At 48.3% G+C, this 26,014-nt stretch overlaps 1 protein-coding gene across 1 annotated transcript in view; it reads left to right on the forward strand.

Moving 5' to 3' along the window:
- Positions 1–24,206, forward strand: part of LOC123774806 (cohesin subunit SA-2) — a 221,044-nt gene extending 196,838 nt beyond the window's left edge. Inside the window, 4 exon segments of the mRNA XM_045769430.2 lie at positions 6,557–6,607; positions 10,407–10,590; positions 11,394–11,457; positions 24,040–24,206. Of these exon segments, the coding sequence (XP_045625386.2) occupies positions 6,557–6,607; positions 10,407–10,590; positions 11,394–11,457; positions 24,040–24,059 (319 nt within the window). The 3' untranslated portion in view covers positions 24,060–24,206.
- Positions 24,207–26,014: the final 1,808 nt, after the last annotated feature.

A 26,014-nucleotide genomic window follows, 5' to 3' on the forward strand; every position in this document is an offset into this window, starting at 1 on the left:
TATTAGTATGGATAAATACAGGGTCTGCAAATATTTATATGCACACATCTAGCAGTGTCAAAAGAAAAAGTTAGTTTTCAGAATAATTATATATACTGTGTGTGTGTGTGTGTGTGTGTAATTACCTAAGTAATTACCTAAGTGTAGTTACAGGATGAGAGCTACACTAGTGGTGTCCCGTCTTCCCAGCACTCTTTGTCATATAACGCTTTGAAACTACTGACGGTCTTGGCCTCCACCACCTTCTCACTTAACTTGTTCCAACCGTCTACCACTCTATTTGCGAAGGTGAATTTTCTTATATTTCTTCGGCATCTGTGTTTAGCTAGTTTAAATCTATGGCCTCTTGTTCTTGAAGTGCCAGGTCTCAGGAAATCTTCCCTGTCGATTTTATCAATTCCTGTTACTATTTTGTACATAGTGATCATATCACCTCTTTTTCTTCTGTCTTCTAGTTTTGGCATATTTAATGCTTCTAACCTCTCCTCGTAGCTCTTACCCTTCAGTTCTGGGAGCCACTTAGTAGCATGTCTTTGCACCTTTTCCAGTTTGTTGATGTGCTTCTTAAGATATGGGCACCACACAACAGCTGCATATTCTAGCTTTGGCCTAACAAAAGTCATGAACAATTTCTTTAGTATATCGCCATCCATGTATTTAAATGCAATTCTGAAGTTAGAAAGCATAGCATAGGCTCCTTGCACAATATTCTTTATGTGGTCCTCAGGTGATAATTTTCTATCTAGAACCACCCCTAGATCTCTTTCTTTATCAGAATTCTTTAAAGATTTCTCACATAATATATACCGGGGACCATGAGCAAGAACCTTGCCTTGGGGTAATTGGTAGTTATTGCACTGGTGGAGCGCGGGGTACTGCGTAGCTAGTTTTCACCTTTAACAGTGGCCGGCTCTGTTCTCTTCAGGTACATTTTCCTCTTGCAAGGTTTTTCTTTAATTTTTGTTTTGCCTGGTGGAGGGGTCTGTCTTGTGTTCCCCCTCTCCCCTTATATTAGGGTTGTTTTTGTGGTGGCACCCCCTGCTGCACCCTTGTGAGTGGACACGTCCTGTGAGTTCAGCTTTTAGGAGTTTGCTTGGTAGTTTCGGGTGCCGGTTAGTAGTACCCTGCCTGGGATAACCTTTAGCAGACCCAGTCTAGGGGCTCTGGAAAACACCACGGGAGCACTCGGGTCCGATGGAAGAGACCCCTGCATCCCCCTCACTTTGTGCAAGTTTGAGGATTGCAATGTTCCCTTGTCTCAGGGTGACACTCATAGTTTTTGCCTCCGTCATGCTGCCTGTTGGGTCGGTGACACATTCAACCCTGAGTCCTGCAAGCTTTGTTGCTTATTTGGGACGTGATTCACCCAATCTGATGATGATTTTCTTCGGGTGCAGGTAGCACGCACGTTGCAGAATAGGTTTAGGTTATTGCAACACGCTCGGGTTGTCACTTCCCCGGACGCCCCGAGGCTGCCCCGCTTTGCCTATAGGGACTCGGATTTGGGGGGGTATTTGGCGCTTCAGCCTTGGTTCTGTCCGCGCCCCCTTGTTCTTCCCCTTCGGTGGTTCATTCGGTCCCCCCCCCCCCCACTCCCCTGATTCTGGCCCCTAAGCGTCTGAGGGCTTCGGTGTCGGCGCGGGGTTTAGAGGTTTCTGAGACTTGGGCAGTTTTGGGGGTTGCCCTGTCCAGGGTGGCTATGGAGGCATTCGAGTCTGTTCCTCCTTCCATTGCTCCAGGGTCTGACCAGTGGGCCCCTTCTCTTCCAGCTCTTTTGGCTGACCCGGCTTTTTCTTGTGAGGCTGGGGCTTTGGAGGACAACTCGGCTCTCGGGGCCTGTAGTGGAGGTTCCTGGGGTAGGGGAGGAGCTGACTTGGGGAGCCTTGGGCTCCATTGGACCATGCCTAGATTTTTCGTCCTTCTGAGCGGGGCTTACTGTTGCAAGGAGTGGGGTTTTCATTTCCCTCCTCTGCGTACGATTTGGACTTGGGTTCAGCTCCTCCCTGGGTTCGGTTCCATGTCCCTGCGGATCCTTCGGTTCCGTCTTTTCGGAGGTTTTCGGCTTCCCGCATCTCGCCGCCTGAGGTGCAATCGGCCATTGCGGCTTACCTCCTGCGTGACCTGGAGTATGCCTCCATAATGGATCCTTCTTCTTTCAGGTTTGGATCTTCGTGTCCTTACTGGGTGCGTTATGAGGTTCCTGGGTCGTCCTGGCTTGCAAACTGCCCCTTGTTTTCGTTGGATGCTTGGGACTCGTTCTGTCGGACCCGCACGTTTGAGAGGCGCGAGGTGTTGACGGTGGTCCAGGTTTACCTAGGGTAAGATTTTGAGCATCTTAATGAGTGCCTTTTTGCTCCAGCCCTTTTGAGGGATATTGGTGCGGTTCAGCTTCATGTGCAGGTTCCTACCCTGTCGGCTGCGCTTGTGGCTGAGGACTTACAAGCTCGTGGCTTTTTGGGTTCAGTCCTGCGTTTTTTCCCTCCTGGAGCTGTCATCGGATTGACTTGCAAAGGATGCAGAGGATACAGAGGTTCTTGGGGCTGTTCCTTGGTCTGGCGCCTTAGGCCCATCTGCCTCTGTTAGATGTTCGGGTGTTGGCTTACCTCAACGACTGGCTGGTTTGGGCTCCCAGTTGGTCCACATGTATGCTCGCCAAGGATTTGGTGATTTCCCAGCTCGCCGGATTTGGGCTCCTGGTGAACTGGAGGAAGTCCCATCTGGTTCCCTCCCAGGTTTGGTCCTAGCTGGGTCTTGTGTGGGACTCTCGAACCATTTCCTTGTCTCTTCCTCCAGCATCTCTCCATCAGCTACGGTCCAGCATGAGCTTGTTTCTGGGGGGCTCCCGGGTCACCCAGCGGTTTCTCGAGGGTCTGTGCGGGAGTTTGACCTTTGCGATGTTGGTCTACCCGCCGGGTCGGGGTTGGCTTCATCGGCTGTTTTGGTTCCTTCGGGGATGTCCCTTCTGCCTCTCTCGCGATGGCTGGGTTCGTCCCCCGGGGGCCTTGTGTCGGCTGCTGCATCGCTGGCTTCCTCTTCGGGGTTTTCGGGGTTCTGTGCCTTGGCGCCTATCCGAGCCCTCACTCTGTGTGTTCACGGACGTGTCATCTCTTGGCTGGGGCCTTGTGACCAGTGGTCACCAGGCTGGCCAGGAGCGGTGAGGGTCTGTCCTGTCAGGCCCACAGCACAGTGCGGCAGGACTGGTTGAAGTGGGGGTTCCTTTACTTCTATCCCCCGGTTCAGCTGTTGCTCCAGGTTCTTGCTCGCTTGGAGACTTACCAGGGGCGAGTAGTCCTCTTGGCCCCAAGGTGGCCGGGCTAGCTGGGGTTTCAGGTGCTGCTTGCTCTGTGTCCGAACAAGGCAGTTTTTCCGTGGCCCCACCTCTTTCAGGAGATCGGCCCAATCCGGTACGAGACTGGTTTGCTCTTCTCCTCGAGTCTTCGCGTTTGGTATTTTTGACTGGTTTATACCCATCTCTATGGTGCTTAGGTGGCCTCTTTGATGGTTTTCCACCTGCGGGCTTCTTCTCGGCGGCAGTATGAAGTTTCCTGGTGGTCCTTCCATTTCTTTTTGACTCTTCGCTTTCGGTTAGGGTGGTGTTGTCCTTTCTCTCTTGGTTGTTCCAGGACCGTCATCTTATGCCTAATACTGTCGCCTCGTATCGTGCGGTGCTGGCGGAGCCGCTGCAACTTGCTTTCGGTATCGATGTTACTTCTGCGCAGTTTCACAAACTGTCGCATGCGTTGTTTCACCTCCAGCCTGCTCTTGCACTGCCTGAGCCATCCTGGTCTTTGGACAGGGTGCTCTCCTATCTATCTTCTCGGTTTATTGTGGCCCCTTCGGTTCAGGATTGTTTTGCTAAGGCTCTTTTTTTTCTGCTGGCATTAGCCTCTGGGGGTCGGGTGGTGGAGCTTCATGCTCTTCTCCGGCGCAGTGGTTTTTGCTCTTTTGGTCAAGGTCATAGGTATGTTCATCTGCAACCGTTTCCCTCTTTTCTAGCGAGAAATTAGTCTGCTGCTTTCTGGAAGAGTCCTTGGGTTGTTGATGCTTGGTTGGTCAGGCCGGGGGTTCATCATGTGTTCTGTTCGGTAGCAGCCCTCCGCCGTTATCTGCGCGCCACGGCTTCTGTGTCCGGGGACGCACTTTGGGTTGATCAGGTTTCCCTTCTTCCCTGTTCGCGGTTTCGGGTCTCTCAAGTCGTCCACAGGGTAATTAAGTCTAGCCAGCCTGCGGTCTCTCTCTGTGCCCATGACGTTCGTAAGTTTGCTGCTCTTTCTGCCGTCTTTGGCAATATGTCTAGGGGCTGACATTCGGGCACGGGGGTTTTTGGCGGTCGAATAGGGTCCTGGCTTCAAGCTCTTTCGTAAACGTTCCTGGGCCCAGTCGTGCCTGTGTCGCTTTGGGTCAGCAGTTGCAGCCCGTTGTCTCGACTTCGAGTTGAGGCGTGGAGCACCTCCCACCTCCCGGGTAGGTTCCCTCGTTTCTTGTTTTGTCTTTGGTGAAGTAGCTCCGGGGAGCTGTAGGAGCTTCCCCCAGAAAACCAGCATTGAATGTCATGAAACGCCATTTTCTGGGTGAGTCCCAGAAGTTTCCCGGAAGCTCCCCGGCAACCCTACCTCCCTCTCTCCCGGTCGGCATTTTTTTTGCGTTTTTTGATGTCCAGCCTCAGAACTGGAGTGAGGATCGCCAGCGCGAGGATCTGGGGCTCCCCCTTCCCCCTCCCCAGGAGGGGGGGGGAGCTGCACAGACATGTGGCGCGGCTCGTGTGACGTCGTGCTTGTTTACTCGTCTTTCTTTTGGGGAGTTCTGTCCACTCGTTTGGCAATTTTCGTTGTTAACCAGAATTGGGGTTTGTTTTGTGGCACTTACCTTTCTGGGTGCCTATCTTGAGATGATTTGAGATGATTTCGGGGCTTTAGTGTCCCCGCGGCCCGGTCCTCGACCAGGCCTCCACCCCCAGGAAGCAGCCCGTGACAGCTGACTAACACCCAGGTACCTATTTACTGCTAGGTAACAGCCTGTCACGATCGATGGCAGATATAGAATGCTCCAAATCACATGTGCATTTCTATGGGCCATTGCTCCTCGTGTCTCTGAGGGGGGGGGCCAGGTTCTGGCTTGTGGTCCCCGGTAGGTCTAGAAATCAACCCACATCGACTGATGCAAAATAGTTAGGGTATCCATATCAGCCATGGACGGAACCGGGGAGCCTCCGGGACTCGCTCATAAAATGGCGTTTGATTACATTCAACGCTGTTTTTTTAATTAGGCTATATTTTAATGTTTTTTAATGTTTCATTACTCTTTCTGTTTTGAAATGAAAATAGTTTAGTTTGGAAACATTTTGACATTAAATTTACCTGAACATTTTTAAAAACAACAAAAATATTTCCTTAACAATTGCACTTTGAAATTATTGCCAAAAACATGTGCACAATGCAGGGGTTAAGAGCTAACTGCAGGTCCCTCAAGCTGCTATCAATATCCCTCATTCCAATAGCGTTTGTTAGTCAATACTGTATTAGTATTTTTCACAGTGGACAGGAAAGTTTAGTTTTAGTTTGCAAGATGACATATGTTTGTTTTTTAGTTAATTTGTGCGCTTGCCCAGTTATGTACTGTAAGAAAATGTATAAATTTAAATAAATATAGTTAAATTTTTACAGTACAGTAGTACCTCGGAATACGAGCGTCCCTGTTTACGAGTTTTTTGGAATTCGAGCAGGATTTGCTCAGAAAATTTGAATCGGAATACGAGCGTTGCCTCGGAATGTGAGGGTGTTGATACATGTACAGGCCGACCTAGCGCGTGATGGCACAGCAATCGCCGCTCAGTTTACCAGTGCCTCGCGCCCAGTGACTATCCCGCTTGAATTCTTCACCAGGATTTTCAGTGTTTTGTTGGATTTTTGGCCATTTGACCATAAAAGGTGTTATCTCACAATGGGTCCCAAGAAAGCCAGTGGTAAGGATCAAGGAATTAGGTATAAAATTTAGTTTGAAGTGAGGTTTTTGGGTAGTCAGAAATTAATTAATTCATTTCCCATTATTTCTTAAGGGGAAATTAGTTTCGGTTTACGAGTTTTCGGATTACGAGCTGTCTCCAGGAACGGATAAAACTCTTAAACCGAGGTACCACTATATATGAAAATCAGTCACTACTGTACCTATAGCCACACATTCCTGCCAGTACGTAAAAAGGATCAGGCTGAGCTACAAAACGGTAAGTAAAATATATGATTTTGTGGCATAAATTACAAAATAAATATTATAAATATTTATAAATTGTGTGTAAAAAAATCTTTGGTTTGTAATGTTTTTCTAAATACTGTATGTACAAATGATGTTATATCATTTGGTAAAAATGCAAAAAGACACACACATTTATTAATAAAGCTAAAAACAAAATCAGTTCCTCAAAATATATAATACTTCTTAATTCAGAACAATTCTATAACAAAATAGTAGGACATTGCAGGCTGCATTGTTCTGTAATTATGTATAATTAAAGATTTATATTTTGAACAATTTTATTCATTTTGATAACTCTTTCTTGTAGTCCCATACCAAGAAGAGGCCAGTCTCAGAAGCGTGGGAGAAAGAAGCCATGGTAAGTGTGTGTGAACTGGGGTTATTGAACCATGGGGAAGAACATATGGCCTATCAACCAGAAGGATTATTTACTAGGTATGATAACAGAGAACACTAAAGATAGGTATAGGTGTTATCTACAATCCCTCCATGAACTAAAGGAAATTCAAAGGGGGTCTATGATAAATGCAATGAAACATGCCAGAATGCAATAGAAAAGGCTGCCACAGTAACAACAAAAGCCAGAGCAAAGATCTTAACACTTAAGAATTTTAACCAAAAGGAAATAGACTAGTCAACAAAGGATCCTCACTGGGAAGATGAACGTGGAGAGCAAGGTTTGTGGACCCCATAGACAAACACTTCCTGTGGCAGCATATCAAGGAGCCGACAAGAAAAAGAGATGATCTACTAGCTATCCTAGACCTAGTGTTTACCCAAAATGAAGATGATGTATAGAAGTTCAAATTTGAGGTACCACTAGGAGCCAGTGACCACTGTGTTATCATGTTTGATCACATTGTAGAACTGAGAGTTAGAAAAAGATCAAGGAGCAGAAGAGGAAAGGAGAACAGCAAACTCATGGTTCAACAGACAGTGTAAGGAGGAAAAGAGAAAAAATCTGGAAAAAGTATTGGGACTTGGAGTACAGAGGCAAATAGGAAGGCACTAAAGAGGGCCAGGAATGAGTACACATGAATCAGGAGAGCAGTTTGAGAATGACATTGCAGCAAAAGTAAATCACCAACCTAAGCTGTTATATAGCCATATATATATAGAGGAAAACAATGGCACAAGAGATTGTGGGGACAGGGAGGAACACACTTTGAGGACGAGAAAGAAGAGGGGGAAAGAAAGGTGTGAAGAAGTGTGAAATCAACAAGAGTTTCCAGGAGGTCTTCAAACCAAAGCCAGATCGATGTCCAAGTACGAGTGACAAAGGACCTGAAACAACACTAGACTGAATTGAAGTTAATGTAAGAGGTAAAAGATACCTGTAGGAATTGTATGTAGCAGAAGCAGTAGGACCATACATCACCATGGGTATTGAAGGAAGCTGCAGGAATTTTGTTTTATCCATTAACAAAATGGATAAAACATTACAACAACCTCTCTCATCTCTATTGTAATGTGTTCAACATTACAATAGAGATGAGAGAGGTTCCAGAAATCTGGAAAAGACAAATGTATAGTTCCCATATTCAAGAAAGGAAGCAGATATAAAGCATTAAACTATAGACCAGTGTCCTTAGCATGAATTCCATGCAAGATTGTAGAAAAAGTCATCAGAAAAATGTATTGTAGAACATTTGGAGAGTAAATTACATAAGAGGCACAACTCTGTTTCAAAGAGGGAAAATCATGCTTAGCAAACTTTACTGAATTCTATGACAGGGTCACCAAAATATAACAAGAGAAGGAAGGATGGGTAGACTACATCATCTTAGACTGCCTAAAAACTTTTGATATCACTCGTCACAAAAGACTAATACACAAGATGGAGAAATAAGTGGGATAACAGGAAATGCACTGGACTGGGTACAGGAGTACTTGCCTAACAGAAAACAAAGGGTCGTAGTCAGAGAGGATGTCAGGTTGGAGAGGAGTGGAAGGTGGTGTTCCTCAAGGCTCTGTCCTAGGGCCATTTCTGTTTTTAATATATGTAAATGACCTCGTAGATGGAGTGAGCTCATACATGTCGATGTTTGCAGATGACACAAAGTTAATGAAAGTAAGAACTAAAGAGGACTGTAAGGTGCTGCACAGGGACCTTGACAAACTTCAGGAGTGGGAAGATAAATGACTGCTGGAGTAATGAAAATGGGTAAGGAAGACAGGAGACCTGTATTTAACTATACCATAAGGAAAAGTACAAGAAACAATAAGGGAGAAAGATCTGGGAGTAGACATAATACCAACACTAACACCAGTAGTTCATGTGAACAGGATAACAGCAGCAGCATATAGGAAGTTAGCGAACATAATAACATTATTTAAGATTAAACAAGAAGGCTTTCAAGTCCAAATGCACTGCTTATGTGATACTATTACTTAAGTATGCAGCTCCAACATAAAACCCCCCACCTTGTGAAGCATAAACAGAAACTTAAGAACATTCAGAGGTTTGCATCTAGTTTAGTACCAGAATTGAGAGGCCTTAGTCAGGTTGAGAGAAATCACTCTCACAACCTTAGAAGAGAGAAGGAACAGAAGTATTTGATAACTACATACAAGTTCTTGAGGGAAATAGATAAAGTGGATAAAGAAAGCCTATTTAAATTAAAAAGGAGTAGGACAAGGGGACATCAGTGGAAACTGGATATGCAATTTGTATATCCTGACTCGATATAGTCAGAAGAGTTGTTCTGACTCTTTGGCTCGAAGAGTTGAAAGAAAGTTCTTGTTCCCTGGTTGTAGGAAAGTGGAATACACTGAAAGAAGAGGTTGTTGAAGCCAATTCCATCCACAACTTTAAACAGAAATATGATAAAAATGTTAATATTGAGATAAGTAATTAGCTCTCCAAGTATATATGACAGGTGGAGCAAAAATAGCTAGATCTCATTCCACCGTAGTCACTGATAGGTAAGAATTGATTGTAAATTATAATAGTAATGAGTATGAAAGTAATGTTCACTTTGTGTGATCTTGAGGTTATCTTGAGATGATTTCGGGGCTTTAGTGTCCCCGCGGCCCGGTCCTCGACCAGGCCTCCACTCCCAGGAAGCAGCCCGTGACAGCTGACTAACTCCCAGGTACCTATTTACTGCTAGGTAACAGGGGCATTCAGGGTGAAAGAAACTTTGCCCATTTGTTTCTGCCTCGTGCGGGAATCGAACCCGCGCCACAGAATTACGAGTCCTGCGCGCTATCCACCAGGCTACGAGGCTCCCTCTTATAATAATGATGTAATAATATGTAGTATGACTAGTAAGATAGTGTAATAAATTTTTACTAAGAAACGAGATGATGATGTATATTAAATAGAAATTAAGGAAAATACTGAAATTTCAATGTACAGTACTGTAAAATATTGACAATATTGAGGTTTTCCAAAAGAAAAATGAGGCTTCAATATTAGCTAAGACTTCCAGGTTAAGAAGGATTAATGATGGAAATACAATAGGACTACAGTATTACCAAAATGTATTTGCCATGCCATTCACCTGGGCTGTATGAGTCCCGAACCGTGGACCCCATGTGTGTGAGGCCGACGCTTTATCGACTGGGCTATGAGCAGTCTTAAAAGGAAAGTTTCATAGCCCAGTCGATAGAGTATCAGCCTCACATGCATTGGGTTCACAGTTCGAGACCTATACAGCCCAAGTGAATAGAATGTTTATTTCCATGGAAGTGTGGATGACAATTTATTTTTGTTTGCCATATTAATAAAATATTTTACATGCTATAACCCTTCGATTTTTTAATTAAAATATTAAGTAATTTCATTTGATTTAAATAACGTGACTAATTATATGTGGGTTTTAATTACTGTGTGTAAGTTTGGTTCAGTATTGACAAAGTAGGTATTCAGTGCATATCTTTGTGTTGAGTGCATTGCCTATTATAATATATCTGTTTACATGTAGAGTTTTGTACATGCATTGAATGAATACATGAATGGTTCCAAACACCAGTTATGTATTTGTAAAATAATGTTTGAATATGTGATAGAACATGGGCATATGTGCATAAATGTACAAGGATACTTGATCTAATTTGTATGATACCTAAGAAATGTACATGAATGCACAACAAACACACAAATCTAATGACATTGTTATCAATTAGTGTAATACTTATAATTTTTACTACAGTCTCCAGATAGAGATCAGGAAAGCCCGTTATACTCATAAGGATAAGCAGACACTTGCTTATACTAGTGAGCCTGCACCTTCCTCATCATTATCTTCAAACTCCTCTCAGCTCATTGAACAATACAGTAGCCATTCAAGCCTTGAGCTTTCCATTCCAGCACCACAGTATCGTTCAACTCCTCTGGTAAGATGTTAAACTAATTTAAGTAATTTTAATTATAACTGTTGAAATGTTCACATGACTAGTACTGTACTGTTTTTTTGTAGTCACTATATTGTATCCAGAAGTGAAGTTAAAAAAATTCAGTAATGTAAATATTGTAACAACATGTCAAAGATTTACTGTATAAAACCTACTACTGTATATTCCTTTGCTGTCTTGAGACATGGCCACTATGTAGTACAGACTGTACTTAACTTTCTCTTCCCACAAAATAGGTTGTCCCATCATTAAAAAGCTCTATACTTCATTGGTGTTACCTGTATCCTTATAAGTCCTCTGTCAGTTTCCACGTATCTAAACCATCATTGGGTATATTCACCCATCCCATTATCTTGCACCTCAAATATTAAGGATTCTCTTCCATCCCAAGTATTACTCTTTCTTTGGGAGAAAGAGAAATTTTCTCTTCGATGTCATCCCAAGCTACCCACCTGGAATCTTTCAATCTTAGGCACTACACCAGGCTGTAATGAATCACGAATGTCTACCAGAGAGGACATGTCAGAAACTAAAACCAGAATCTGACACCCCCTCTAACTATGGGGTATACTATAATAACTATCTAACTATATTAGAGGGGCAGATTCTGGTCTGTGGTAGGCAGTCATGATTCATTAAGAACCTGGAGTGGTACCTAATGTTTGGAAGATTCCTAGTGGGTAGCGTGGGTAGATATTGAAGAACTCGCCAGAAAGAGGCATTTCATTACATTCATAGCTGGATTTTTATAATACGTGCAGTTTATATAATCTTCAATCTTCCAGGATCGTGGTGCAACACCACTTCATAAGAATTTTTCAACCCAAAGGATGAAGTACTTAATAAGAGGTATGCTAATTTCTGCTCTTCACTGTTGCTGTTTTCTGTGGGGGGCCCCTACGGCTTCCTGGAGCTTATCGCGCTAATGTATGTTATGTTAGACCGGGACATTAGCTATGGAGTTCAGACCTACCAGGGACCAGCGCCAGAACCTGGCCCCTTCAGAGAGGTTTCAGGGAGTAATGGCCCTGGAAAACCCCATTGTGGTTGGGGGTTTTCCTTATCTGCCATCGACCAGGGTTAGGCACCCGGAAAAGTAGGCATAACAAAACAAACCCCACATGGTAAGAACTAAAACAAAAACCGAACAGAGAGGTAGAAAATCCCTACAATCCCAAGGAAAAAATCAATCAATCAATTATCACAATTTATTGCCGCGCTGGCTGCCTTCAGTTCGTAAGCTAGTGTCAACCAGGATAGACACTTCTCTGGACCTGGGCGGTCCCTGGGCGGTGTTTGCCTTGTGTGGTGTTCTCTGCTGTCTTTGTGTGGTGTTCTCTGCTGTCTTTGTGTGGTGTGCGGTGGCCAGGAGTACTTCATCAGTGCCGGGGCTGCATGCACTTAGGGGCTTCCTTCCCTAGGCGCCCTGTGAGTACTGCCCCTGCGTGTCTGGGTTATCTTCCCTGGGGCGTTCGGGAACCGCTCCCGTAGGGGTTCTTGCTGCTCTGCATTTGCTTCACCCTTGGGGTCAGCTGGGGCTTGGGGCCCTTGTTTGGCCTTGGGTAGGGAGTGGTGTTGTGCTGATTAGGGCATCAAGGTGTTGCGCGACCTGCCACCTAAGCGGCGACCGGTTCCTGTTCTCTGGGGACGGTGTACTTTTGCAATTTTTTTTTTTTTTTGTTTGCCTGGTGGAGGTTCTGCCTCGTGGGTCTATAGTTCCCCTGATATTGTTTTGGTGGCCCTCTGCTAGGCCCCCGTGCTTGTACACATCCCAGGGGTTTTCAGTGTTATCATCTACCCCTTGTTTTTGTTTGGGTTTCTTAACCGGATAGCAACACCTTGCCCGGGCTTCCCGTAGTTGTTATTCTACGGGCCCTGGAAAGCCCTGTCGGGGCTCGGTGGACCCATGGATGCATCTCCCGAGTTCCATCTTGCCTTGTGCTGGTTTGAAGGTTGCAGTGTGCCCTTGTCTCAGGGTGACAGTCACCTGTTTTGCCTCCGTCATGCTGCCTGTTGGGTCAACGACACCTTTGACCAGGAGTCTTGCGAGTCGTGTTCTCTGCTTGTGCTCCAGTTTTACTTTGAGGATGTTCCTGTTAGGGTACAGGCAGCATCACCGTTGCATGTTAGGTTTAGGTTTCAGCAACTTGCTAGGTTGGTTTCCCACCCGTATGCCCCGAGGCTGCCCCGTTTTGGTTTTAGGGACCCTGACCTGGGGGCATTAGTCTCTTTGGCTCCTTCCGCACCCTCTGGTCCTTCTTCTGTGGTTCTTCCTGCACCTCCCCCCACTGTGTCCGGCTCCAAAACGTCTGAGGGTTTCGGCCTCGGCACAGGGTTTAGTTGGTAATGAGACTTGGGCTGCCTCAGAGGCTGACCCATCTGCGTCGGGGACAGAGGCATTTGAGCCCGTTCCTCCAGCCGAGGCTTCTGGGCCCCACCAGCAGACCCCCCCTTCTTGTCTGCCTTTCCCCTGGACTCTGTCTTTTCTTCAGGGGTAGAGGGCTTGGAGGACGGCTTTGCCCCGGGTCCCGACGTGGGGGATCCGGGGGCTGGGGAGGAGTCAACCTGGGGGCCTTGGGCCCCCTTTGACCCAGCTTGGGTGCTTTGCCTTCCTCGCGGGGCTTATTGTTGCAGGGGGGAGGGGTTTTCTTACCCCCCCTTCCCTGTATGAGTATGATTTGGGTTCGGTTCCAGGCTTCTTTGGGTACCTCAGCTCCGTCTTTCCAGAGGTTTTCTACTTCCCGTATCTCCGTGAAGGTGGCTCGGGAAGCTCTTGCTGCATACCTCTTGCGAGACCCGGGTTATGCCTCTGCGATGGATCTGTCCTCGTTTGAGTTCAGTTCTTCTTCCAGTTTTTGGGTGCGTTTGGAGGTTCCGGAGTCTTCCTGACTGGCAGACTGCCCTTTCTTTTCATCGGGGGTTTGGCATGGGTTCTGTCGGACCCGCATGCTTGATTGGCGGGAAACTCTACTTTTATGCGGGTTTACCTGGGGGGCGAGTTTGAACATCTTCATGCGTGCTTGTTCGCTCCCGTGCTTTCTCGCGATGTTGGCCTTTTCCAGCTTCACGTGCAGGTTCCTATTCTTTCGGCTTCGTTGGTTGCGGAGGAGTTGCGCGACCGTGGGCATTTGGCTTCGGTCTTACGTATCTTTTCACTTCTCGAGCTGTCTTCTGCCTGGCTTGAGGAGGATGTGGGAGCGTTGAGTGAAGGGCCTTCGTTTGGAACGCTGACTTTGGCAGCTAGGGCATCGGCTGCACTGTTGAAGCTCTTTTCGCCCATCCTGAAGGAAGCGGTGTCTGTTTTTTGCTTCTCGCCTCTCGTGCCGTCAGGCTGTGCTCGCCCTCTCTTTGGAATCCACTTGGGCCCTGGCTCTAAGGTTCTCGTCTCTGTTTTGTCCGTTGCTGTTTGCAGAGACTGCGGTCTCAGTTTCTGCAAGCGGCTTCGTCTAGTTGTCGTCCTATGGCGGACTTGTTGATTCTCCGAGGAGGTCGTTCTCAGCAGTTTTGGAGGGGTGGTACCAGGGTTCCGGGTTCCGTTGGTCGAGGTGGGCCAATGGTGCCAGTTTCTGAGCTGTTGTTCCCTTCGTGGCCAGTGTCGTCTGGTCGGCGCGGTGATCATCCTGTTCGCCATTTGGGTTCTCGTAAAGGGCGTCAGCCTTTTCATGGTTCGCCCCGATGACCAGGCGATGGGGGAAGGCTCACTCTGTTTGCCCACGCTTGGTCCCACGATTTGTGGGCCTTTTCGGTCGTGTCATCCTGCCTGCGGTGGCATTGGGCGACTCATCCTCCTTTGGCGGGTTCGGGGCTAACAGGGCAGGTTTCTTCTTCGCTTCGTCAAGTCGTCTTGGAGTGGGTGCGCTTGGGCGTGGTCGAAACGACTCCGTCCCTCAGGTGGGTTTCCCGTCTGTTTCCAGTGCCAAAACGGGACTGTGCGGATCTGAGGTTTATTCTGAACTTGTCCCGTCTGAACCCCTGGATTCCTTGACCCTCCTTTTGGATGACTACTGTCTCAGGTCCGGCTTCTGTTGGAGCTTGGTGCCTGGATGGTGTCCCTGGACCTCAAGGACACCTATTGCTATGTTCCTATTCATCCGGGGATCAGGGACTGGTTAGGTTTCGTGCTGGGGCGTCATGCTTACCGCTTTCGATGCCTACCTTTTGGCTTTAATCTGGCATCTCGCGTTTTCACGCATTTGACCTGGGTGGTGGTGACCCGTCTGTGTCTTCTAGGGATTCGGGTTTTGGCCTACCTCGACGACTGGCTGGTGTGGGCTCCCAGTCGGTCAGCTGGTCTGCTCGCCAGGGATATGGTTCTTTCCCAGCTCGCCAGCTTCGGGTTCCTGGTGAACTGGAGGAAGTCCCATCTGGTTCTGTCCCAGGTTCAGATCTGGCTGGGTCTTGTTTGGGATTCTCGGACTACTTCCTTGTCTCTCCCTCTAGAGGCGTTGCTGCGGCTGCGGGACCGCTGTCGGCTGTTTCTGAGGGAGTCCCGGGTCACTCGGCAGTTGCTTGAGTGGTTGTGCGGGAGTCTGAACTTCGCCGTGCTAGTCTACCCGGCTGGTTGGGTTTGGCTTCGGCGTCTGTTTTGGTTCCTTCGGGGACGGCCCTTCCACCTCTCGCAATCGTTGGGTTCATCCTCTGGGGGCTTTGTGTCGGTTGCTGCGTCGGCTTCCTCTTCGGGGTTTTCGGGGTTCGGTGCCTTGGCGTCTTCCCTAGCCCTCGCTCGATGTGTTCACAGATGTGTCGTCTTTCGGCAGGGGCTTTGTGACCAGTGCTCACCAGGCAGGCCAGGGACGGTGCGGTCCGTCCTTCCGTCGGGCTCACAGCACGGTTCGGGAGTTTGCGGCAGTCTGGTTCGCACTTCGGAGGATTCAGGTCACTCGGGGATCGACAATTCGCCTCCATTCGGACTGTTCTCCAGTGGTTCATTGCCTGAACCGCGAGGGTTCTCTTCGGTCCTTGGCTCTTTGGGGTTGGTCCCTTCGAGTGGTTCGTCTGCTGGATTCTCGGGGTTTGGCTCTGTGCGGTTGATGTCCGAGGAGTGTCCAACGTTCTGGCAGACGGTCTGTCTCGCTTCAATCCCCTGTCCACGGAATGGACGGTTGATGACGACTCGTTTCGTTGGATCTGTCAGACGTACGGTCTCCCAGACGTGGACCTCTTCGCGTCGGCGTGGTCTCGGCGTCTCCCAATCTATGTGACGCCCTTCCCCAACTGCGAGGCGTTCACGGTGGATACCTTTCGGCCGGACTGGTCGAGGTGGGGTTACCTGTACCTCTTCCCCCCGGTCCACCTGTTGCTTCGGGTTCTCGTTCGTTTGAAAACATTCCCAGAGAGAGTAGTCCTTGTGACCCCTTGGTGGCCTGCCCAGCCTTGGTTTCCGGTGCTATTAGCTCGGTGTCCGAACCCGGGATGTTTCCCAGTGGCTCCGCCTCTTTCAGCAGGTCGGTTTGGTCCGGTACAGGGCTGGTTCGACCTTCTCCTCTGCTCTTTGCGTCTGGTCTTTTTGACGCGGGTGTATCACCATTTCTATGGTGATCAAGTGGCTTCGTTGATGGTGTCTCACCTGAGAGCTTCGTCTCGGTAACAGTATGAAGTTTCCTGGCGTTCTTTTCGCCATTTTCTGGGTCTTCGTAGGTTGTCTTTTCTTTCAAATCGGGTTGTCTTGTCCTTTCTTCGCTTTTTCAGGACCGTCATTTGATGCCTAATACTGTCGCCTCTTATCGTGCAGTGCTGGCGGAGCCGCTCAAGCTAGCGTTCGGGGTGGACGTCACATCTGCACCGTTCTGTAAGCTTTCTCGTGCTATGTTTCACCTCCGGCCTGCTCATGCGCCTCCTGAGCCGTCCTGGTCCTTGGACAGGGTGCTCTCCTATCTTTCCTCTCCTCGGTTTGTGGTAGCCCCTTCGGTTGCAGATTGTTTTTCCAAGGCTTTGTTTTTGTTGGCATTGGCCTCTGGGGGCCGGGTAGGGGAGCTTCATGCTCTCCTCTGGCGCAGGGGTTTCTGCTCTTTTGGTCCTGGGGTTAGGTTTGTCCGTTTGCAGCCTTCTCCATCTTTTCTGGCGAAGAACGAGACAGCTGCTTTCTGGAGGGGTCCGTGGGTCATTGATGCTTGTTGGTTCAGCCAGGGGTGCATTATGTGTTGTGTCCGGTTGCAGCTCTTCACCGTTACCTGCGCGCTTCAGCTGGGATGGCTGGAGATGCGCTTTGAGTTGATCCGGTTTCCCTCGTTCCCTGTTCCAGGGCTCAGGTCTCCCCGGTTGTCCGCAGGGTTATTAAGTCTAGCCAGCCTGCGGTCTATCCTCGCGCCCATGACGTTCGGAAGTTTGCAGCTTTGGCTGCCATGTTTGGTAACATGTCTTGGGCTCATATTCGGGCGCGTGGATTTTGGAAGTCGAACAGGGTCCTGGCCGCCGGATATTTGGTGAATGTTCCTGCTTCTCGGCATTCTTGTGTTGCTTTGATTCGCAGGTTGCAGCCAGTTGTCTCGACTTCACGTTAAGGAGTTTGTGGCCGCCGCCTCCCGAGTAAGTCCCTTTTCTGAGGGGAGCCCCTACGGCTCCCCGGAGCTATCTATGGCTGATATGGATACCCTAACTATTTTGCATCAGTCGATGTGGGTGGAGTTCTAGGCCTACAGCGGACCACGAGCCAGAATCTGGCCCCCTCAGAGAGGCACGGGGAGCAATGGCCCATAGAATTGCACATGTGATTTGGAGCATTCTATATCTGCCATCGACCGGGACAGGCACCCAGAAAGGTAAGTGCCACAAAACAAACCCCTATTCTGGTTAACAACAAAAATCGACAAACGAGTGGACAGAACTCCCCCAGGAAAATGAACTAACAAGCATGACGTCACACGAGCCGCGCCGCATGTCGGCGCAGCTCCCCCCTCCCCGGGAGGGGGAAGGGGGAGCCCCAGACCCCCGCGCCGGCGATCCCTGCCCAAGTTCCTCAGCTGATGGGATAGTGCATGATCGTGTGGCTCCAGCTCCAGTCTTGTCTGAGTGCTGTGACTTGTTTGCAGTGCTGTTCTTATGGTGGTCGTGTGAGCTGGGAGTAGTATTCTCAGGTACTCAGGCTGCATGTGCTTAGGGTCACCTTCCCTGACTTCCCTGTAAGTACCGCCCTTGGGGCTTGGGGTTGCCTTCCACAAGTCACCTTGGGTCTACCTCTGTTGGCTTTTTGCTGCTTGGCGTTTGGCCGTCCCGAGTGTTTGGGGGGTTTTCCTCCCTTGTTTGCTTTGGAATAAGTGGTAGTTATAGCACTGGTGGGGCGCAGGGTATTGCGTAGCTAGTTTTCACCTATGACAGCGGCCGGCTCTGTTCCCTCTGGGTATGTTGTCCACTTGTGTGGTTTTTCTTTTATATTTGTTTTTGCCTGGTAGAGGGGTCTGCCTTGTGGTCCCCCCCCCCCCTTATATTAGGTTCGTTTGTGTGGTGGTCCCCTGCTTCGCCCTCATGGGTGGACACGTCCCGTGGGTTCAGCTTTAGCAGTGTGCTTGGTAGTTTGGGGCACCGGTTAGCAGTGCCCTGCCTGGGATAACCCTTAGCAGACCCAGTCTAGGGGCTCTGGGAAACCCCCCCAGGGGCTCTCGGGTCCGATAGTGGAGACCCTTGCGTCCCCCTCTCGCTTTGTGCGAGTTGAGGGTTGCTCTGTCCCTTTGTCTCAGGGTGACTCTCCTTGTTTTTACCTCCGTCATGCTGCCTGTTGGGTCGGTGACACATTCGACCCTGAGTCCTGCGAGCTTTGTTGTTTGTTCGTGACTCCATTCACCCAGTCTGCTGATGAATTACCGTGGGTGCAGGCAGCTCGCTCGTTGCAGGGTAGGTTGTTGCAACGCGCTCGGGTTTGTCGCTTCCCCGGACGCCCCGATGCTGCCCCGCTTTGTGTAGGGACCCAGACTTGGGCGTTTTGGTCGCTTCGACCTTCTTGAGGTTATCTTGAGATGATTTCGGGGCTTTTTAGTGTCCCCACGGCCCGGTCCTCGACCAGGCCTCCACCCCCAGGAAGCAGCCCGTGACAGCTGACTAACACCCAGGTACCTATTTTATTGCTAGGTAACAGGGGCATAGGGTGAAAGAAACTGCCCATTGTTTCTCGCCGGCGCCCGGGATCGAACCCGGGACCACAGGATCACAAGTCCAGTGTGCTGTCCACTCGGCCGACCGGCTCGGCCGACCGGCTCGGCCGACCGGCTCCGCCTTGCTTCCTTCCACACACTCCTTGTTTTTCCCTCTCCTGCTTCCGGCCCCTACGCATCTGCAGGCTTCGGGGTCGGGGCGGGGTTAGAGGGTCTGAGACTTGGGCAGTTTCGGGGGTTGCCCCATCCGGGGTAGCTGCGGAGGGATTCGAGTCTGTTCCTCCGGCCAATGCTCCGGGGTCTGACCAGTAGGCCCCTTCTCTTCCAGCTCTCTCGGCTGCCCCGGCTTTTTCTTGTGGGGCTAGGGCTTTGGAGGTCGACTCGGCCCCGGGGCCTGGTGTAGAGGCTCCTGGGGTTGGGGAGGAGCAACCTTGGGGGCCTTGGGCTCCATTGCGCCCCACCTGGATATCCGTCCTTCTGAGCGGGGCTTACTGTTGCGAGGAGTGGGGTTTTCTTTCCCCCCTCTGCGTACGATTTGGGCTTAAGTTCTGGTCCTCCCCGGGTTCGTTTTTTTTTTTTTTTTTTTTTTTTTTTTTTTTTTTTTTTTTTTTTTTTTTTTTTTTGAGATATATACAAGAGTTGTTACATTCATGTACAGCCACTAGTACGCGTAGCGTTTCGGGCAGGTCCCTGGAATACGATCCCCTGCCGCGAAGAATCGTTTTTTCATCCAAGTACACATTTTACTGTTGCGTTAAACAGAGGCTACAGTTAAGGAATTGCGCCCAGTAAATCCTCCCCGGCCAGGATACGAACCCATGACATAGCGCTCGCGGAACGCCAGGCGAGTGTCTTACCACTACACCACGGAGACTGTAAGTTCCGTCTTCCGGAGGTTTTCGGCTACCCGCATCTCTTCGCCTGCGGTGCGGTTGGCCTTTGCGGCTTACCTCCTGCGTGTCCCGGAGTTTGCCTCCATACTGGTTTTTCTGTTCTGGACAGGTTGGGCTCCTTGTAGCCGTTTGGGCTCCTTGTCGCCGTTTGGGCTCCTTGTAGCCGTTTGTGCTCCTTTGTAGCCGTTTGGGCTCCTTTGTAGCAGTTTGGGCTCCTTGTAGCTGTTTGGGCTCCTTGTAGCTGTTTGGGCTCCTTGTAGCCGGTTGGGCGCCTTGTCGCCGGTTGGGCTCCTTGTCGCCGGTTGGGCTCCTCGTCGCCGGTTGGGCTCCTCGTCGCCGGTTGGGCTCCTCGTCGCCAGTTGGGCTCCTCGTCGCCAGTTGGGCTCCTCGTCGCCGGTTGGGCTGCTTGTCGCCGGTTGGGCTACTTCTCGCCTTGTTGGGCTACTTCTCGCCTTGTTGGGCTACTTCTCGCCTTGTTGGGCTACTTCTCGCCTTGTTGGGCTACTTCTCGCCTTGTTGGGCTACTTCTCGCCTTGTTGGGCTACTTCTCGCCTTGTTGGGCTACTTCTCGCCTTGTTGGGCTCCTTCTTGACTTGTTGGGCTACTTTTCTTTCGCGTCCTGCACTTGCGCCGTGGGAGTTTGTTTTGGTTCCAGGCGGTGTGCACACGTGTTGTTCTGCATCCATTTTCTCTCTGGGGGGGGCTTCGCCTCTCGCTCTTTTCTTAATCCAATCCGTGCCCCGTTGCTTTTGGGGTGTTCTGGAGTGCCGCTGTGGGGAAGTCACGAGGTTTTCCCTGCATTCTAGGGTGGGGAGCCTCCTTCGCCGCTCCCCTCCTCTCCAGCATGGGCGCCCTGGCCGCCTCCGGCGGCTACGGACTCATATGCTTGCGTTCTGACGTGGTTTTTGTTTTTGGAAGTAGGAATGGGTGTACATACGTACTTAAGAATGTGGACCGTGCCACCCGAGGTGCCTACTGCAGGGCTATTAGCCCGTACAGGGCAGCTCTTGTTCTCTCCACCTGTTTCCTTCCTCGGTTCACGGGTATCTGCGGGTGGCCTCTTGGCCCTTCCGAGGCGGCTCCTGCCTGTACTCCTCCTGCCCCTCTCCTATGCTTGTCTAACCTTGCTCGAGTTCGGGGCCCCGCCTCCACCTTGTTCCACGGTGCAACAGTGGGGGTGCCTGTTCGGTGGTACATTTTCCTGTGTCGAGGGTGTTTTGTGCTCGCCTCCTTGTGTTTGCAGGTTTGGGTTCTGGCTCTTTGGTTCCGCTTCTCCCCTGTCGTTCTCCTGTTGAGCGGATTCTGTGCTTCATTGGCGCTCTCGTCTCTGCTCTTGGGGCTTTGTATGGGGACAGCCCAAGTTGGGCTACCTAATGTGTTCCTTCGATTGCCTGTTGCACTGCACACATTTCTTCTACCGTCCCTGTGGCTCGGTTTGGTGCTCGGTTTCCGCCTGTGTCCCCTTGTGTGCCACTCGTATTACGATTTATCTTTATCTTCTCTGTCGCTTCCTCGGGGAGTGTGGTGACATTTTGTTGCGGTTTTGATACTGCAGCTGCGTGTCGGGGTTGGTTGTGGCATTTTGTTCGGCCCTTCCGTGCTCCCTCTGGGGCCCTCCTTCCTTGCCGGTCTTGCTGTGCCAGGCCTGGTTTTTCCATGTTCCTTGGATTCTCTGTCCTGTCCTCGTTGTCCTCGCCTAGTTGTGCTGGCTGGGGATGAGCTTGGGGTGTTCGCCTCGCCCCTTGCCTATCCTCCGGTTTCGGTTCAAGTTCCAGAGCCTAGTGGGCTCCCTTCCTTAGTGTTTAGTTAAGATATTAGTTAATAGGAACGTTATCCCTACAGACAAAAATCAGAAGATACAATTGACAATTTACTATAAAACCAAAAAAACGGCCAACCTACTCATGAGAAACTCTCCAGACACAGAGCAGAACGCTTTAAAAGAGACCAATGTCGTCTATGCCTTCAAATGCCCACTTGGGGACTGTAAGCCTCAAAGAACTCAGTATATAGGCAAGACAACAACATCTCTTTCCAGGCGATTAACGATGCACAAGCAACAGGGCTCCATTAAGGAACATATTATCTCTTCCCACAACCAGACCATCACCAGAGAAGTCTTAACAAAAAACACAGAAATCATCGATAGATACAGCGATAGCAGGCGGCTTAATATCTGCGAGGCACTACACATCAAGAAGTCAACACCAGCAATCAACAGCCAATTAATGCACAACTATATTCTACCCACTTCAAGACTCTGCACCAATATAAAAGCATCAAGAAATATGGGCCAATAGGCCCTCTGCAGTTACTTCCATTCTTCCCTTTAACTTACCCAATATTATACTCATTGTTTCGTGTTCTATCTTGTGTTGAAAGTTTGTTTTCACCTCACCCAAATGCAGGTATATAAAATGAAAGCCATTTAAATTATAGCATTGTAGAACTCTGTTTAGTGTTTGCAGGTTATAGTTGTGTGTGTATAAACTAAAGTCTTTGAAAATGTAATAAGTTATTACAAAACGCGTTCAAGTGTCGCGTCAGACTAGAAATAAAAATGAATTTTGGAGAATTGATTTTTCAATTACCATCGGCAGTGAAAAGAAACATAAGAAATATTGAGAAAATTCATGTTAGAATTATTAATCTTACTTTTTCGGTCATATTTAATAATGTTTACGAGAAAGACTGCTACCAAAATATACTAAAATAAATATATATTATATATATATATGCATGCATGCATATGCATAATAACCACAAGTGAAAAATAGAAAATGCTTGAAGCGTTTTCGGCTAATTCACCTTCATCAGAGCAAAGTAGAATGAAGATAAGATTGCTGATCAGACCTTTATATCCGCCTGGGCAGATCACCTGACCACCAAAAATAAGTAGAGGAAAGGAATTATAAAAAAGAAGGTAACAGCAGAAGGCCTATTGGCCCATACGAGGCAGCTCCTATTAATATCTCCAAGTGCCATACGTGTTAAATGATTGCTATATTGTTTTGACGTGCTATATTGAGGCTTAAATAGGGATCCAACTTGCATATACCGGGGCTCACATTAAGGCTGTTGTTACAATGTTTGATCAGAGCAGACTCAATCATATTTTGTTCAACAAAATCCTTACTTTTAACAATACATTTTGCCCCTGTGAAGTCGATAGAATGATTACATAAACTGGAATGTAAATACAATGCACTGGATTGCTGGGCTGTACGAATATCATATGAATATTTGATGCGCAGGGCTTCAGTTGCTTCACATTCCAGTAAGTAATGCAATAGTGGCACCTCTGCAGCTTTTCCACAGATATGACACGCTAACTATTGGGTTTATTACCTCCCAGCAGCACTTGTAACTAAGTCTGAGTCTGTGTATGACTACTGTAATGTCTTTGGATACCTTTTTATCAGGCTTGAAAGTGTAGTACCCAGTGGCTTTTTCGTACCACATCGCAGTGGATCTTCCTTTCGCTACTTTGGCTATGGATATTAATAGGCCATTAAAACAAGTGGATTTAATGGCCTATTAATATCCATTATGCCATTCATCCACGTGCTCATCTCAATCACGTCCTGTACCACCTCACCCTAATTGAATATAAGCTTTGGCAGAGCATGGAAAAAATTTCTTAAAACCCCAAAAAGTATTTAAACGCAATGAAGACAATGTTGGTTGTCTTGGAGCAGTAAGTCTGGCGGTAATGTACGTCACCACCTGAAGAGCACCCACAATGTCAGTGAAACAGAATAGACCACTGCTGGTTATAAGGAATATTGATAGCTCAAAATTGCCAAGAGAACTTTCCCATCAATATAAACACACAGTTGAAATTTCATGAAACTAGCACAAGCTCATTTGCCCTACTTTCTTCCCCTTGTTTGGGGGGAGGGGGGGGAGGAGGGATGCAGACCGGGTCAGCCGGCTGCTCCTCCCTTCGTTTTACGATGATAGTAAAAACCAACCTCGAACTCCCTGGAGGGAGTGTCAGGAAGCCACTGGGGTTCACCAAGAAATTGGCATTTCATTACATTACACTCAACGCTGGTTTTTATCTCTAATTTTTGTCTCTCTAATGTGTTACTTTGTTATGGCCAGTGCATTCACTGCTTGGAAACCATACAGTACATTTTACTCTTCTTTATAGGTCTCATTAACAAAAATATTGTTTATTTTCTTTGTTTAAAATATTGTTTACATATTGGTATGTTTCAGTTTTATTATAAATGTCACAATAAAGATGTAATTTGATTAACAATTATACATTAAAGAGGTTAGTGCTAATTCAATTTGCATTCTGCCATCTTTAAGGCAGAAATATGAGTGCATAGCTCATCATTGACTGAAAATTGTATTCACAGATATTAGAGGCTGATTCAACGTACAGTATTTTATTTTGTTTATATAAAAACCAATTGAAGACTTAAGTTGAACTTCTTTTTCAGGAACGGACACACATGTGTGAATGAAAGCTGCCCCATACACACGTGAATGAAGGCTAAACATAATGACAATATTAATGCATGATTCTTTAATTATATTTCTTTGCAAGGAATTATTATTGTCAGTTAAATAAAGGTCAAATCAGTTCAATAAATTATTTTTCAGTTAATATTTTTTTCCATATTACTTTCTGAGGATAAAGAGTGAGGAACCCCTTGTGGCTCTCTGAAGCTACTATGCTGACGTAGTGCCAATCTACTAAGTGCCATCAGTCGCAGAGTTCTATTTGATGTACTGAGGACCATGAACCAGAACCTGGCCCCTTCTTCAGAGGAGTAGGGAGTAATGGCACAGCATAAAATTGTATGAATTTATTCATATATGTCATCACCAAGGTGCCACCAAGGAAGGCACCCAGAAAGCCAATGAAACAAAACAGACCACTGTCATTTACAAATGAATCTGCAGCCTGAAGAACTGTCAAAAGAACTCTCCCAACAATGTAAACAAATGATAGAAAATTCACAAAACCAACAGGAGCTCATTCACCCCACCTTGTTGTGTGGGGGGGCCCCCTCCATAGTGCTTCCTTGTCGTGGTGAGGGGGCTCACGTACAACTTCCTGGGACTGGTGAGGGTTGCCTTTGCCCCCTTTCCAGCCCTCTATTTAGGAGTTGTACGTGTGAATGAGCACAAATGTAGGAGCCTTGTGAGTCAACGGACCACTCGCTGGAAGGATTGGCCATGAGAAGCTGGCCTAAGTGGATGGTTGGGTGTCCAGGCTGGGGCTAAAGGAAGACTGCGGTCTTTGCACCAGTGTGGGAGAATGAACAAGGCAGTAAGACTCTTATTAAAAAGGGAAAGCACCACTGGGGACGATGCATCCTCTCCCTGCACTGGCCCACGCTCGGCCTTCCTGACTGCCCTGGTAGGTGGTATCCCTTGGTTCCAGGCCTCTGACATTTAAAATGAATGATATATGGAAACTGAACAGACCTCTCTTACCCAGGCTCTTGGGGTGGGCGACAAGGCCCCCCAAGTCGGACTGTGATGGAAAACCGGGCTCTGTAGCCCCCGCTATATTGGACCCAGACCAAGCTACTTTTTTGGCCCTCCCGACTACTCCCCTCCTCTGTGGTAGAGTCAAGCCCCAAGCCCCCAGTGGTGACCACCTAGCGACTCTCTCTCATTGTGACTTCTGCATTTTTTACCCACCACCTTCTTCCCACTTGGGGTTCTCAATGCTGACCCCCCCCCCCCCCTCACAGACGCTCTTGTACGATTCCTTCCCGTGCTCCTACATTCCACACCTTGTTTGGTCCTGCTACAAGGACTAAATACTTTGATCTCGACCATCTGAATTCTACGCATCCTGACGATTTCTCCCTCTATAAACACCTCGTTGATTCGGTGGATGCCTCTGTTAATTTTAACCCCACCCGTTTTGGTACTTGTTTCATTACTGCTCCTTCTCAGGATGCAGCTACCCGCTTAACAGCATTGTCCAGCATTGAGGAGACCCCTGTTAGGGGTCTCCAGAAATGTCCAGTTAAATATCAGTATTGTCACTGTTCTCCTCCCACACCATGTTGCGACTGGTGTTAGGGACCTGAAAGACTGCCTCAAGGATATTAAACATGTCCTTGAAGCCCAAGGCCATTCTGTCCTCCAGGTTGATATGTTTACTCGGCCCCCCCCCTCGTGGTCATCGTCGTCAGCCTCATCGACTTGTGAAGATCACTTTTGATATCAGGAACCTTCCGCCTTCTATAATTCTTGCTGGTGCCAGATGCTCCATTCAGGAGTACATTGAGTCGTCGCTGGACGAAAGTGTTGTTAATTACTCTGACACTGAAAAATTTATTTCTAATGTCTCAGTGGCTCATTTGGGTACTATGTTTCCACCTGGGGTCCCCTTGTTCGTGTTCCACCTGTGCTAAAGAGTTTGTCTTTGTCCACCCTGCCAATTCCCCAGAG

The sequence above is a fragment of the Procambarus clarkii genome, chromosome 68, assembly GCF_040958095.1.
Source record: "Procambarus clarkii isolate CNS0578487 chromosome 68, FALCON_Pclarkii_2.0, whole genome shotgun sequence".
Classification (NCBI taxonomy): domain Eukaryota; kingdom Metazoa; phylum Arthropoda; class Malacostraca; order Decapoda; family Cambaridae; genus Procambarus; species Procambarus clarkii.